The sequence below is a fragment of the Moschus berezovskii genome, chromosome 14 (genome assembly GCF_049115385.1).
Source record: "Moschus berezovskii isolate FMDL1 chromosome 14, NW_MosBer_1.0, whole genome shotgun sequence".
Taxonomy (NCBI): domain Eukaryota; kingdom Metazoa; phylum Chordata; class Mammalia; order Artiodactyla; family Moschidae; genus Moschus; species Moschus berezovskii.
Genome location: NC_142473.1, coordinates 67,989,890 through 68,002,036, shown reverse-complemented (window position 1 = coordinate 68,002,036; position 12,147 = coordinate 67,989,890). Strand labels below are relative to the sequence as shown.

Here is a 12,147-nt window from a genome sequence, read left to right as displayed (position 1 = left end):
TGCGGTAGTTTCAGCATCCTTTGGCATTGCCTTTCTTTGGGATTGGAATGAAGACTGACCTTTTCCAGTCGTGTGGCCACTGCTGAGTTTTCCAAATTTGCTGGCATATTGAGTGCAGCACTTTCACAGCATCATCTTTCAAGATTTGAAATAGCTCAACTGGAATTCCATCACCTCCACTAGCTTTGTTCATAGTGATGCTTTCTAAGGCCCACTTGACTTCACATTCCAAGATGTCTGGCTCTAGGTCAGTGATCACGTTATCATGACTATCTTGGTCGTGAAGATCTTTTTTGTACAGTTCTTCTGTGTATTCTTGCCACCTCTTCTTTATATCTTCTGCTTCTGTTAGGTCCATACCATTTCTGTCCTTTATCCAGCCCATCTTTGCATGAAATGTTCCCTTGGAATCTCTAATTTTCTTGAAGAGATCTCTTGTCTTTCCCATTTTGTTGTTTTCCTCTATTTCTTTGCATTGATCACTGAGGAAGGCTTTCTTATCTCTCCTTGCTATTCTTTGGAACTCTGCATTCAGATGCTTATATCTTTCCTTTTCTCCTTTGCTTTTCACTTCTCTTCTTTTCACAGCTGTTTGTAAGGCCTCCTCAGACAGCCATTTTGCTTTTTTGCATTTCTTTTCTGTGGGGATGGTCTTGGTCCCTGTCTCCTGTACAATGTCACAAACCTCCGTCCAGAGTTCATTAGGCACTTTATCAGATCTAGTCCCTTAAATCTATTTCTCACTTCCACTGTATACTCATAAGGGATATGATTTAGGTCATATCTGAATGGTCTAGTGGTTTTCCCTACTTTCTTCAATTTAAGTCTGAATTTGGCAATAAGGAGTTCATGATCTGAGCCACAGTCAGCTCCTGGTCTTGTTTTTGCTAACTGTATACAGCTTCTCTATCTTTGGCTGCAAAGAATATAATCAATCTGATTTCGGTGTTGACCATCTGGTGATGTCCATGTGTAGAGTCTTCTCTTGTGTTGTTGGAAGAAGAGGGTGTTTGCTATGACCAGTGCGTTCTCTTGACAAAACTCTATTAGCCTTTGCCCTGCTTCATTCCGTGCTCCAAGGCCAAATTTGCCTGTTATTCCAGGTGTTTCTTGACTTCCTACTTTTGCATTCCAGTCCCCTATAATGAAAAGGACATCTTTTATGGGTGTTAGTTCTAAAAGGTCTTGTAGGTCTTCATAGAACCGTTCAACTTCGGCTTCTTCAGCATTACTGGTTGGTGCATAGGCTTGGATTACTGTAATATTGAATGGTTTGCCTTGGAAACGAACAGAAATCATTCTGTCGTTTTTAAGATTGCATCCAAGCACTGCATTTCGGACTCTTTTGTTGACCGTGATGGCTACTCCATTTCTTCTAAGGGATTCCTGCCCACAGTAGTAGATATAATGGTCATCTGAGCTAAATTCACCCATTCCAGTCCATTTTAGTTCACTGATTCCTAGAATGTCTATGTTCACTCTTGCCATCTCCTGTTTGACCACTTCCAATTTGCCTTGATTCATGGACCTAACATTCCAGGTTCCTATGCAATATTGCTCTTTACAGCACCGGACCTTGCTTCTATCACCAGTCACATCCACAACTGGGTATTGGTTTTTCTTTCGCTCCATCCCTTCATTCTTTCTGGAGTTATTTCTCCACTGATCTCCAGTAGCATACTGGGCGCCTACCGACCTGGGGAATTCCTCATTCAGTATCCTATCATTTTGCCCTTTGTTACTGTTCATGGGGTTCTCAAGGCAAGTATACTGAAGTGGTTTGCCATTCCCTTCTCCAGTGGACCACAGAGATCAAATTGCCAACATCCGCTGGATCATGGAGAAAGCAAGAGAGTTCCAGAAAAACATCTATTTCTGCTTCATTGACTGTGCCAAAGCCTTTGACTGTGTGGATCACAATAAACTGTGGAACATTCTGAAAGAGATGGGAATACCAGACCACCTGACCTGCCTCTTGAGAAACCTGTATGCAGGTCAGGAAGCAACAGTTAGAACTGTACATGGAACAACAGACTGGTTCCAAATAGGAAAAGGACTACGTCAAGGCTGTATCTTGTCACCTTGCTTATTTAACTTATATGCAGAGTACATCATGAGGAATGCTGGGCTGGAAGAAGCACAAGTTGGAATCAAGATTGCTGGGAGAAATATCAATAACCTCAGATATGCAGATGACACCACCCTTATGGCAGAAAGTGAAGAGGAACTCAAAAGCCTCTTGATGAAAGTGAAAGAGGAGAGTGAAAAGGTTGGCTTGAAGCTCAACATTCAGAAAACAAAGATCACGGCATCTGGTCCCATCACTTCATGGGCAATAGATGGGAAAACAGTGGAAACAATGTCAGACTTTATTTTTTTGGGCTCCAAAATCACTGCAGATGCTGATTGCAGCCATGAAATTAAAAGACGCTTACTACTTGGAAGGAAAGTTATGACCAACCTTGATAGTATATTAAAAAGCAGAGACATTACTTTGCCAACCAAGGTCCGTCTAGTCAAGGCTATGGTTTTTCCCGTGGTCATGTATGGATGTGAGAGTTGGACTGTGAAGAAAGCTGATCGCCGAAGAATTGATGCTTTTGAACTGTGGTGCTGAAGAAGACTCTTGAGAGTCCCTTGGACTGCAAGGAGATCCAACCAGTCCATTCTAGAGGAGATCAATCCTGGGTGTTCATTGGAAGGACTGATGCTAAAGCTGAAACTGCAGTACTTTGGCCACCTCATGCGACGAGTTGACTCACTGGAAAAGACTCTGATGCTGGGAAAGGTTGGGGGCGGGAGGAGAAGGGGACGACGGAGAATGAGATGGCTGGATGGCATCACCGACTCTGTGGACATGAGTTTGAGTGCACTCCGGGGGCTGGTGATGGACAGGGAGGCCTGGCGTGCTGTGGTTCATGGGGTCGCGGAGAGTCGGACACGACTGAGCGACTGAACGGAACTGAGGGTACTGACGGGCTCTGCTCTCAGAGGAGCAAGGCGCGATGAGACCAACAGTAGCCACTGCTGAAGATCACATAAAAAGTGGGAGGAAAAACAAAGCAAGAAATACAAGTTCCAAAAAGAGGAGAAAGAAAGAAGATTCCAGCACTGCTAACCTGTGATCTAGTTTTCCCCACAAAGCCCATGAGAGAAGCCTGAGCCTCCTTGTCCACAGCCTACAGTGGAGCTCATGGAGCTGTGGGCAGCTTGTCCTACTCGCTGGAATCACTTAGTTTGATGCTTTCCTAGCCCCCACCCTCACCCCTAACCTTCCTAAGGTTAGGCTGAGGCCTAACCTTCCCGTGTAGCCTCAGCTGCCAAAAAACAGTGTGTGCAAGCCGCAACCTTGCAGATTTCATTACAAAAGCAACAGGGGCATTTATACTGAATAAGCGTTTTCAAATTTCAACTAGGGAACCTTCTCAGGCGTGACTGACTTACACTCTTCGGATCCCAATAACACACCGCCACTGGCTATGACTAAGCAACCAAGCTGGCAGAACCAAGGGAGCAGCCTGGTAGCCAGCAGTCTCCTCACAGCCCTTTCCCGCATCCACACCCCACTTGACGAAAATGATCTTGAGGGTCCGAGGGCCCTGCAACATCAGGAGGCTCCTCCTGAGGAATCCAAAGATGAAACTGTAATTAAGGCAGGCCTGGGGTGAAAAAATCTAATAAAAAACACTGATTCATGTAACTTTTTTTATAAATCCCACTTCCGACAGCATTCTAGTTTTGGCAGGGCTTCCCTGGTAGCTCAGATGGTAAAGAATCTGCCTGTCAACTCGGGAAACCTGGGTTCAACCCCTGGGTCAGGAAGATCCCCTGGAGAAGAGAATGGCAATCCACTCTAGTATTCTTGCCTAGAGAATTCTATGGACAGAGGAACCTGGCAGGCTACAGACCATGGGGTCGCAAAGAGTCAGATATGACTGAGGGACTAACTTTCTTTCTTTTCATAAAATATTTTGCTCAGTCACTCAGTAGTGGCCAACTCTTTGCGACCCCATGCGCTATAGCCTGCCAGGATCCTCTGTCCATGGAATTTTCCAGGCAAGACTACTGGAGTGGGTAGCCATTTCCTTCTCCATCATAAAATATTACCTAGGAATAAAGAAAAACAAGTGATAGTATTAGAAGCACACCCATATCACTGGTTCAGCCGCTACTCAGAATCTGATAACCATGGATCATTCTGCTTTTGCCTGAAGCCTGCTAACTTTTCATTATTTATAAGATGAACAGCTATCTGATTTCATACAGAAGTTGAGGACGGACTTCACAGTCAAATAACAATAATCCTAAAAATTAAATATTTTATGGGTTCCTTGATCAACCAGTGAACAGAATCAACCAGTGATGATGGAAAGGAACAGCTCGTATAGCAGAGTAATATTTTTAATAATTGCGACTTGCTGAGTCCTCACTCTGTGCTGCCAGGGTTGGCAGTAAGGACCTTACTTATATTTAATATTATCACCTGCAGTCCTCTCAGCAGCCCTAGAGGTGCTGGTATTATTCCCTTTTCAGAGATGAAGAATCTCAAGTATCATCACTTGCTCAAGCTACACAGCAAACACTTGAATAGAAAACCCATCCTAGTCTTATACTACAGCTGTGCTTCTCCTCTCCCTTGCACCACTACAACGTCCAAAACACTTCTGGGTTGTGTTTTGTGTTTCTTTTTCTTTTGGCCGCACCTTGCGATGTGTGGGATCTTACTTCCCCAACCCGGGATCAAACCTGTGCCCCCAGCAGTGGAAGCACTGGAAGTGTGCAGTCTTAACCACTGGACCACCAGGCACACATGGGAAGTCGCTTCAGTTGTGTCCAACTCTGCGTAACCCCATGGACTGCAGCTTGCCAGGCTCCTCCGTCCATGGGCATTCTCCAGGCAAGAATATTGGAGTGGGTTGCCATGCCCTCCTCCAGGGGATCGTCCCCACCCAGGGATCAAACCTGGGTCTCCTGCACGGCAGACTTTTTACCATCCGAGCCACCACGGAAGCCCCTCAAAACACTTCTGACTCCAGATCTGGAGAACAGGGGTTCCCACCACCAAGCAATTGTCTGTGACCCCAGCTGAGTGTCCCACAATCTTACTCAGCTCTGACACCACCTGGACATAGCCTCTGTTCCCACAGGTTAACGGCTCAGGCCCACAAGACTGATGCCCACGTCAGACACCAACCACAGGGAGTAGGTCCCCAGGTCACACACCACTTCTGTCTGACTTGACTGTACATCGGAGGTTCACACGGCATCCTTTCCCTTGGATTTTGTGATCTGCTGGAGCAGCTCACAGAACTCGGGGAGGTTTCACCAGTTTGTTATATGATAAAGGCTCTGATAAAGGATGCAAGTGAACGGTCAGAAGACACGCATGAGGTGAGGCAGGGGAGCATTCTGAGGGCCAGAGGCTCGAGCGTTCCTGTGCAGGGGTGCACTCGCCACCCGCCCCACCACACGGATATGTTCACGAACCCAGAAGCTCTCCAAACCCTGCACTTCTGGGACTTTCATGAAGGGCTCATCTTGCAGGCATTTCTAGTCCTTCTCCTCTCTCTCTGGAGAATGAAGGGTAGGGCTGAAAGTTCCAAACTTCTAATCATGACTTGGCCTGTTGGGGTACCAGCCCCCAAGAGGGAGTCCAAAGAGTCAGCCCCTCCAGGAGTCCAAAGAGTCACCTCTTCAGAACAAAAGATGCTCCCCAAACCCAGGAAATTCCAAAGGCTGCAGGAGTTCCAGATCAGGAACCGGGGAAAAGACTAAATATTCGAATAAAAGGTGCTCCCAGGACTCTTCTCACGGAGGAAACCACCAGAGGCTCAGGAGCTCTGTGCCAGGAACCAGGGGCAGAGACTAACACGGATATTTCCCACTACCTCACGGTGCTGCAGCAGGGTTCTGAACCAAGACCCGGGATTCCAAAGCCAGAGCCCTCAGGACAGTGCTGGCTGCCGGGTCGCTTGTCCGAAACTTGGGGTCGCCCTCACCGCATGGTGGTGATTAATCCTTTTCCTCACCCATCAGCACTCATCATCCGTCAAACCCTCCGCAATGTCTGCAGAGGCACCTGCCTGCCAGCCCATCACAGGCACATCCCTGGTCCCGAATCCCCCCAGACGTACCCACGATCCTGCGGATGGGGTTGTCAGGACTGGCCACGGCCTGGATCTGACCCTTGAGCACAGTCTCCTTGTCCGCGGTGAGGGGGCTGAGGCCGCACAGGGAAAGGCAGCTGCTCACCTCCAGGCAGACCTTCTCCCCGACGGCAGTCAGGGAGTCCTCCAGGTGGAAGAAGCTTGAGCAGAGAAGGGAAGGAGAAGCATGGAAGGGAGGGCCCGTGAACCAAATACACAGTCCCCTCGTCCCCCGCGACCCATTTGTGGACTGACCGGTTCAGGGGGAAACTGTGACCCTTCCCTGCCCCAAGCCTCTCAGACCGTGTCCACCTGACTCGGGGAGCTTATCTCAAACAGAAAGGGGAGGGGAGGGCTCAGGTTATACCTGGTCTCACAATCTAAAACCCAACTTCTTGCTCGCATCTGCATGGTGAAATAAGGCTGGAACTGACCGAGGCCTACCCTGGACACCTCTGGAGCAACACCAACAGCCAGAAATGAGGTAGCAGGAAAGAAGCTTTTCACTGGACACCACTGTGTCTGTTTGGCTTTTGAAACACAGTGTATTAACTACTTTCAAAGAATAAATGGAACTGAAACCTTAAAGTTAAAATTCACACCTCGATTTCCTGGGGCTCCCGGGCTCCCCTGACATCTCTGGGGGGAGCCCTCGTGCTGGTGGGTGCTTTCTAAGAAAGCAATTACCTCTATCCTGGATCTAGAGCAAACGTCCGAGCACTGGGACTAGACTCTGGGACCAGGGTGGACACGCCGGGGCTGGCCTTCTGAGGGAGTGCCAGACAGGCCCCACTCCACAGGAGCTTTGACAGAGCAGTTTTACTGGTGGGGGACTTAGGCGACAGCCCAGGGCTTCACCTGTGCAAGAGCCTCAGGCCTGGCCTCGCCTCAGAGTCAAGACTGTTGGGCCCCAGGTCAGGACTCCTCTATACACCCCTCATGGCACTGAACACACTCAGGCTGTGTGCAAACTCAGCAGCCAGTTTCTCCACTTTGTGAGGAGGAGGAGGTTTGTGGACATTCCACTTGAAGAATCCTCTAAGTTGGACCTCGTCAGATACAGGTTTATTTGCATGTGTGCTTAATCGCTTCAGTTGTATCTGACTCTGTGTGACCCTATGGACTACAGCCTACCAGGCTCCTCTGTCCATGGGATTCTCCAGGCAAGAATTCTGGAATGGGTTGCCATGCCCTTTTCCAGGGCATCTTCCCGACCCAGGGATCAAACCCGCATCTCTTCCATCTACCTGCAATGGCAGGCGGGTTCTTTACCTTTGGCAGGTTTATTCAGAACCATTCTAAAAGGTGGAAACCACATAAATCACCTAATCTGACTTCACTGCAGGAGCACTCACAGCAGCTACCCGCACACAAGCGGGAACTGCTGCTGGTTGATAAATAATCCATTCACACCCAGCACTGGACGTCTATGAGGAGTGTGCAAAGGGCAGAAAACTTCAATCACATTCCCACACACTGGAAGAATGCAACTTGGTTCCTATTTGACCTTTCCCCAGGGCTGTGCTGACAAAACTGTTAGTTGGTGGTGAACACAGGGTAGCACTGGATAACAACCAATATATTTTTTTTAATGGAGCAAGAATATAATAGAAATATCAGGAAGTATTAAGCGCAGCTGGGTAAGTTTCATTTTTAAAGTTTTTATTTTAGTTACATGAGTGTCAAGTGTGCCCTGTCACCATGGAAGATGAATTTCTTTACTAGGCATCCTGGTCACAAACATTTGAAAGCCACTGTCCTAGAGCCTTGCTCAGCAACCCTAGAGTTGACTCTAACTTTGACCGTGTGACCCTGAATAAACTCTGCAGGGCACTGGAGAGCCAGGTTACCTCGGTCCTGATGAGTGACCCTGATTCTGTCTCACACCACAGACCCCTCACCCAAGCCTGCTCCCTGCCACCCTCTGCCTCGTGACATCCATTGAAGGCCTTCCCCCACAGCTCTTGGCCACTTACGGCAGATGCATATCTGTAAGCAGAATCTTCACAATCATCTTGAGTTTCTCCGCGAAGTCAGCCCGGCTGGCGATCCCTGGGGCTGCCATGCTGAACGTGACCAGCAACACAGCCCCCAGGACGGTCAGCTGCTCCAGCTGGAGCTGGAACTCTTGGAAGCGAGAATGGTCCATCAAAACTGTCTGCAATGAATACAACAGAAATCATCCTGAGCTGCAGGTTCGGGCTGTGACCAGCAGAGGGCGGTGTGGCCACAGCCCCCACAACCATGCAAAACGGGGATTCCTCCTTCATGGGGCGGTTTTAAAGATGAAAAAAGGGGAGAGGCACAAGTTGGGAGACTGGGGTTGACATGTACACAGTAGTACGTATAAAATAGGTAACTAATAAGGATCTACTGTATAGCACAGGGAATTACTCAATACTCCATAATGACCTACATGGGGAAAGAATGTAAAAAAAAAGTAGATATATGTGTATGTATAACTGATTCACTTTGCCTGAAACTAACACAACACTGCAAATCAACTCTACTTCAATAAAAGGACAAAATAAATAAAGAAAGAGGAAAAAAGACCATGGATATAAAGCAGCTGGCAGAGCCAGAACTCAATAAATCCACTCTATCCAGGGCACCAGAGGGAAGGAGGGGAGAGATGTACTTCTTCACCTCCGTACCCCCTCAGCATCCAGCACAAGGAAGGCTCTCAAGAACTGGGGAGTGAATTTAAAAAGAGAAAAACTGTCAGCAGGAAAAGCAGGAATGACAGGTAACCCAAAGCCACATGGAAAGCAGTCAGTGAGTGAATTTCCATGACACTGTCCCCATGTTACAGACAGGCCTGGGTCCAGCCAGGCCAAAGTCCCCTGTGTGGGGTGAGGGAAAGGGCAGTGGAGAGGCTGGGGGCATATGACGTCCGAGCTGAGTTTTTACAGATTAACCAAATAAAGTTTAAGGACCGGTCTTGCTATAAGAAACTAATGCACCAAATCAGGACATTAACAATGCAGAGTCTTAGCCCATAATTCTCTCTGCGAAGTAAAAACCATCTCTGAAGGCTGATACTCCTCTACTGTCAAACAGAGAGGCTTTATCAGTCCCTTTTTTGACTTCACTTTGTTATATGGCAGCAGCATCCTTGCTTTGAAGCCTCCTAGCAGTATGTAGTACTTGGGTTTAGGATGCAAATCCTCCCATTCAGTAGCCAATGTGATTACCCAGCCCATAAAAACTATCACACCATAATTCTGGGTTGCTCTGGCCTTCTGAGATGGCCCATACTCTGTCTGGAGAGTGTGTTTTTCTCTAAATAAATCCACTTCCTACCTGTGGGGGAAAAAAAAATTCCAAGAATCAATTCTGAGAGTGGACACCTATCCCCATTGAAAGTACCATTTTCCCCACAGCAATTTTTCAAGCAAAACATCTATAGGAGAGATGAGAGAGCCTGTGACTCTTCAGGAAGGAGCCTCCCTCACTCCCAGTTCAACACCCTCTTTAGAGTTTGGTCTGGCATGAAACAGGGAACTCAGAGGCAAGAGGTGAAAACTCAGGCTCACAACATCTTAAAAGGAAAAATAAGGAACTGAGAAAGAAAATTAGAGAAGTAGCAGGATCGAAGGCTAGAGATAAGAAGCCTGAGTGCCCTCAAAAAAGAAGGGGAGTCTAGACACCAAACCACCTATTTGCTGGGGAATCCCTTGTTAGTCATCTCCTTAAGGGATTCTCGCAGTTAGAAGCACTTATTGTAAAAAACATACAAAGAAGGAAAAAAAAAAAAAAACATGGCTCTGCATGGAAGGAGAAGCAGTTTCTTTAGATAAAACTGAAAAGCAACATCACTGAGTTAGGGTTTTCGTCAGGATGAGTAAAAACAGGACAGGTGCTCAGCAGCACAAAGTAGAAGTGGCACACACTGCTGCTGGGGTTACAAAACGAGGCAGGTACTCTGGAAAACGGTCTGGCAGCACCTAAGAGTCACCACGTGACCCAGCAGTTCTAAGCCTAGGTACATACCTAAGGGAAGTGGGAACACGTGTCTGCACAAAAACTTGTGCACAAATATTCAGAGCAGCACAGTTCACAGTGGCCTAAAAGCGGAAACAACTTAAGTGTCCATCAACTGATGAATGAATAAAGCAAGACGGGGTATAGCCATCCAGTGGAATATGACTCAGAAGTGCAGACACAAACAACATCGTGGATGAACCGTGAAGATATGATCCTAAGTGAAATAAGCAAGACACAAAAGGACACATCCCTGTGTGATTTCACTCATATGAGGTACCTAGAGCAGTCAGATTCCAAAACACAGAGGAGACGGGAGGAGACAGGAACGAGGAGTTAGTGTTTAAAGAGTACAGAGTTTCAACTTTTCTGTAAATGGGTGGTGGTGATGGCTCCACAGTTATGTGGACGTACTTAATGCCCAGAGCTGTACACTTAAAGATGGTAGGGACTTTGCCCAGTAGTTTAAGACTCTGCCTTCCAAGGCAGCGGGTGGGGGTTCCATCCCTGGTTCGGGGAACTAAGATTCCACAGGCCAAAGGGTTCAGTCAAAGAAAAAAGGTGGGGGTGGTAAACTTTACATATATTTTATCACAATTTAAAAAAAAGGAATTAAGTACTGACACATGCTACAACACGGATGAACTTTATGCTCAGAAGCTAGACACGAATGGCCAATATTGGATGATTCTGTTTAACCAAAAAGTCCAGAACAGCCCAAACCCATCGAGACAGAGAGTAGGTTGCCAACAGGCGAGGGGAGAAAGGAGGGAGAGCAGTGACTGCTAGTGGGCCCAGGGTTTCCTTTTGGGTGATGACGGTGTTTCGAAATGAAACGTGGGTAATGGAAGCAAACTCTGTGAATGTACTGAAAACCCAGGAATTATACAGCTTACAAGGAACAACTTTCTGCTCTGTGAGTTGTAACTATTATTCTTCAGAAGTCCAGCAGTACAAGATAGAACCGAGCAGTCAGCCTGCCCTGGAACACCTACTTCGGGGAAAGGTCGGTGGAGGTGGTCCCACTTCAGAAGCTTCAGGTACGCGTAATTCTGGACGGCCACGGGATCGAGCCAGGGACCGTCCCCAGAGCCGGCGGCCCCTCCCGCAGCCGGCAGGGCATTTTTATACTTCTGATTCATAAGGTCATCTGTGGCTTCCTGTAGCCACTGGGTGACAAAGTCCAGGGAATCTGTGAAAAATCAAGAGTTGGAACATTACTGAACGCTCTGAGACACTTCCCAGAATTACTTTAGGGAAGATCATCCTGGAAGTGTGGTAAAGTACAGAACATGGACTTTGGCATCAAACAGACCTCGACAGGACAGGCAATTACCAGTTGAGTGACCTTAGGTTCGTCATAATCTGTCTGACTGTCAAGGTTCTTAACATAATGAAAGGTCCAGCGCTGGTGGCACGAGTGGTAGAGAGCCTGCCTGCCAACGCAGGAGACATGAGAGACACGGGTTCGATCCCTGGATCGGGAAGGGCGTGGCATCCCTGGAGGAGGGCATGGCAACCCACTCTAGTATTCTTGCCTGGAAAATACAGCCCACAGGGTCGCACAGAGTCAGACACGACAAGCAACTTAGTATGCACGCACCAGCACCACCTCAGAGGCAGCTGTGAGAACTAACCATGACGGTGGACACAACGCATGCACCCTGGTCTTGCCACCTCAGATGTTCAACAGACTTTTGCTGTTTTCTCTCCCACCCTGGCCACTCATGCATGACACATGGCTGGAAGCTCTGATAAGTCCAGCTCAGTGAGATGCAAAAATTCCTGCCCAGGGACAGATCGGGGGAGATGCTGGCTAGAGTTTCCCAGTGTAAAGTACCCTCCACACTGAAAATGAGGCTTGTCCTTGTCTAGATCTCAGCCTCCTATCAATCTGGTTTACGGTCAGCCTTGCCGGGGGTAAGTCCTGTCACCTGTTTGGCACGTACTGCATGGCATTTGGGGGGAACTCCCCCACCCCGGTGAGGGGACCTTGGTTGTCTTACATCTGCCAGCA

The 12,147-nt window shown here is 47.8% G+C and overlaps 1 protein-coding gene across 6 annotated transcripts in view; it reads right to left on the bottom strand.

Moving 5' to 3' along the window:
- TCP11L1 (t-complex 11 like 1) overlaps positions 1-12,147 on the bottom strand; it is a 48,705-nt gene that overhangs the window by 10,876 nt on the left and 25,682 nt on the right. For all 6 annotated transcript variants that reach the window (XM_088843232.1, XM_088843230.1, XM_088843229.1 and 3 more), the window contains 3 exons: positions 11,126-11,322; positions 8,123-8,304; positions 6,135-6,307 (listed from right to left, as the gene is read on the bottom strand). In XM_088843232.1, the coding sequence (XP_088699358.1) occupies positions 6,135-6,307; positions 8,123-8,304; positions 11,126-11,322 (552 nt within the window). The remainder of the gene's footprint in view (positions 1-6,134; positions 6,308-8,122; positions 8,305-11,125; positions 11,323-12,147) is intronic.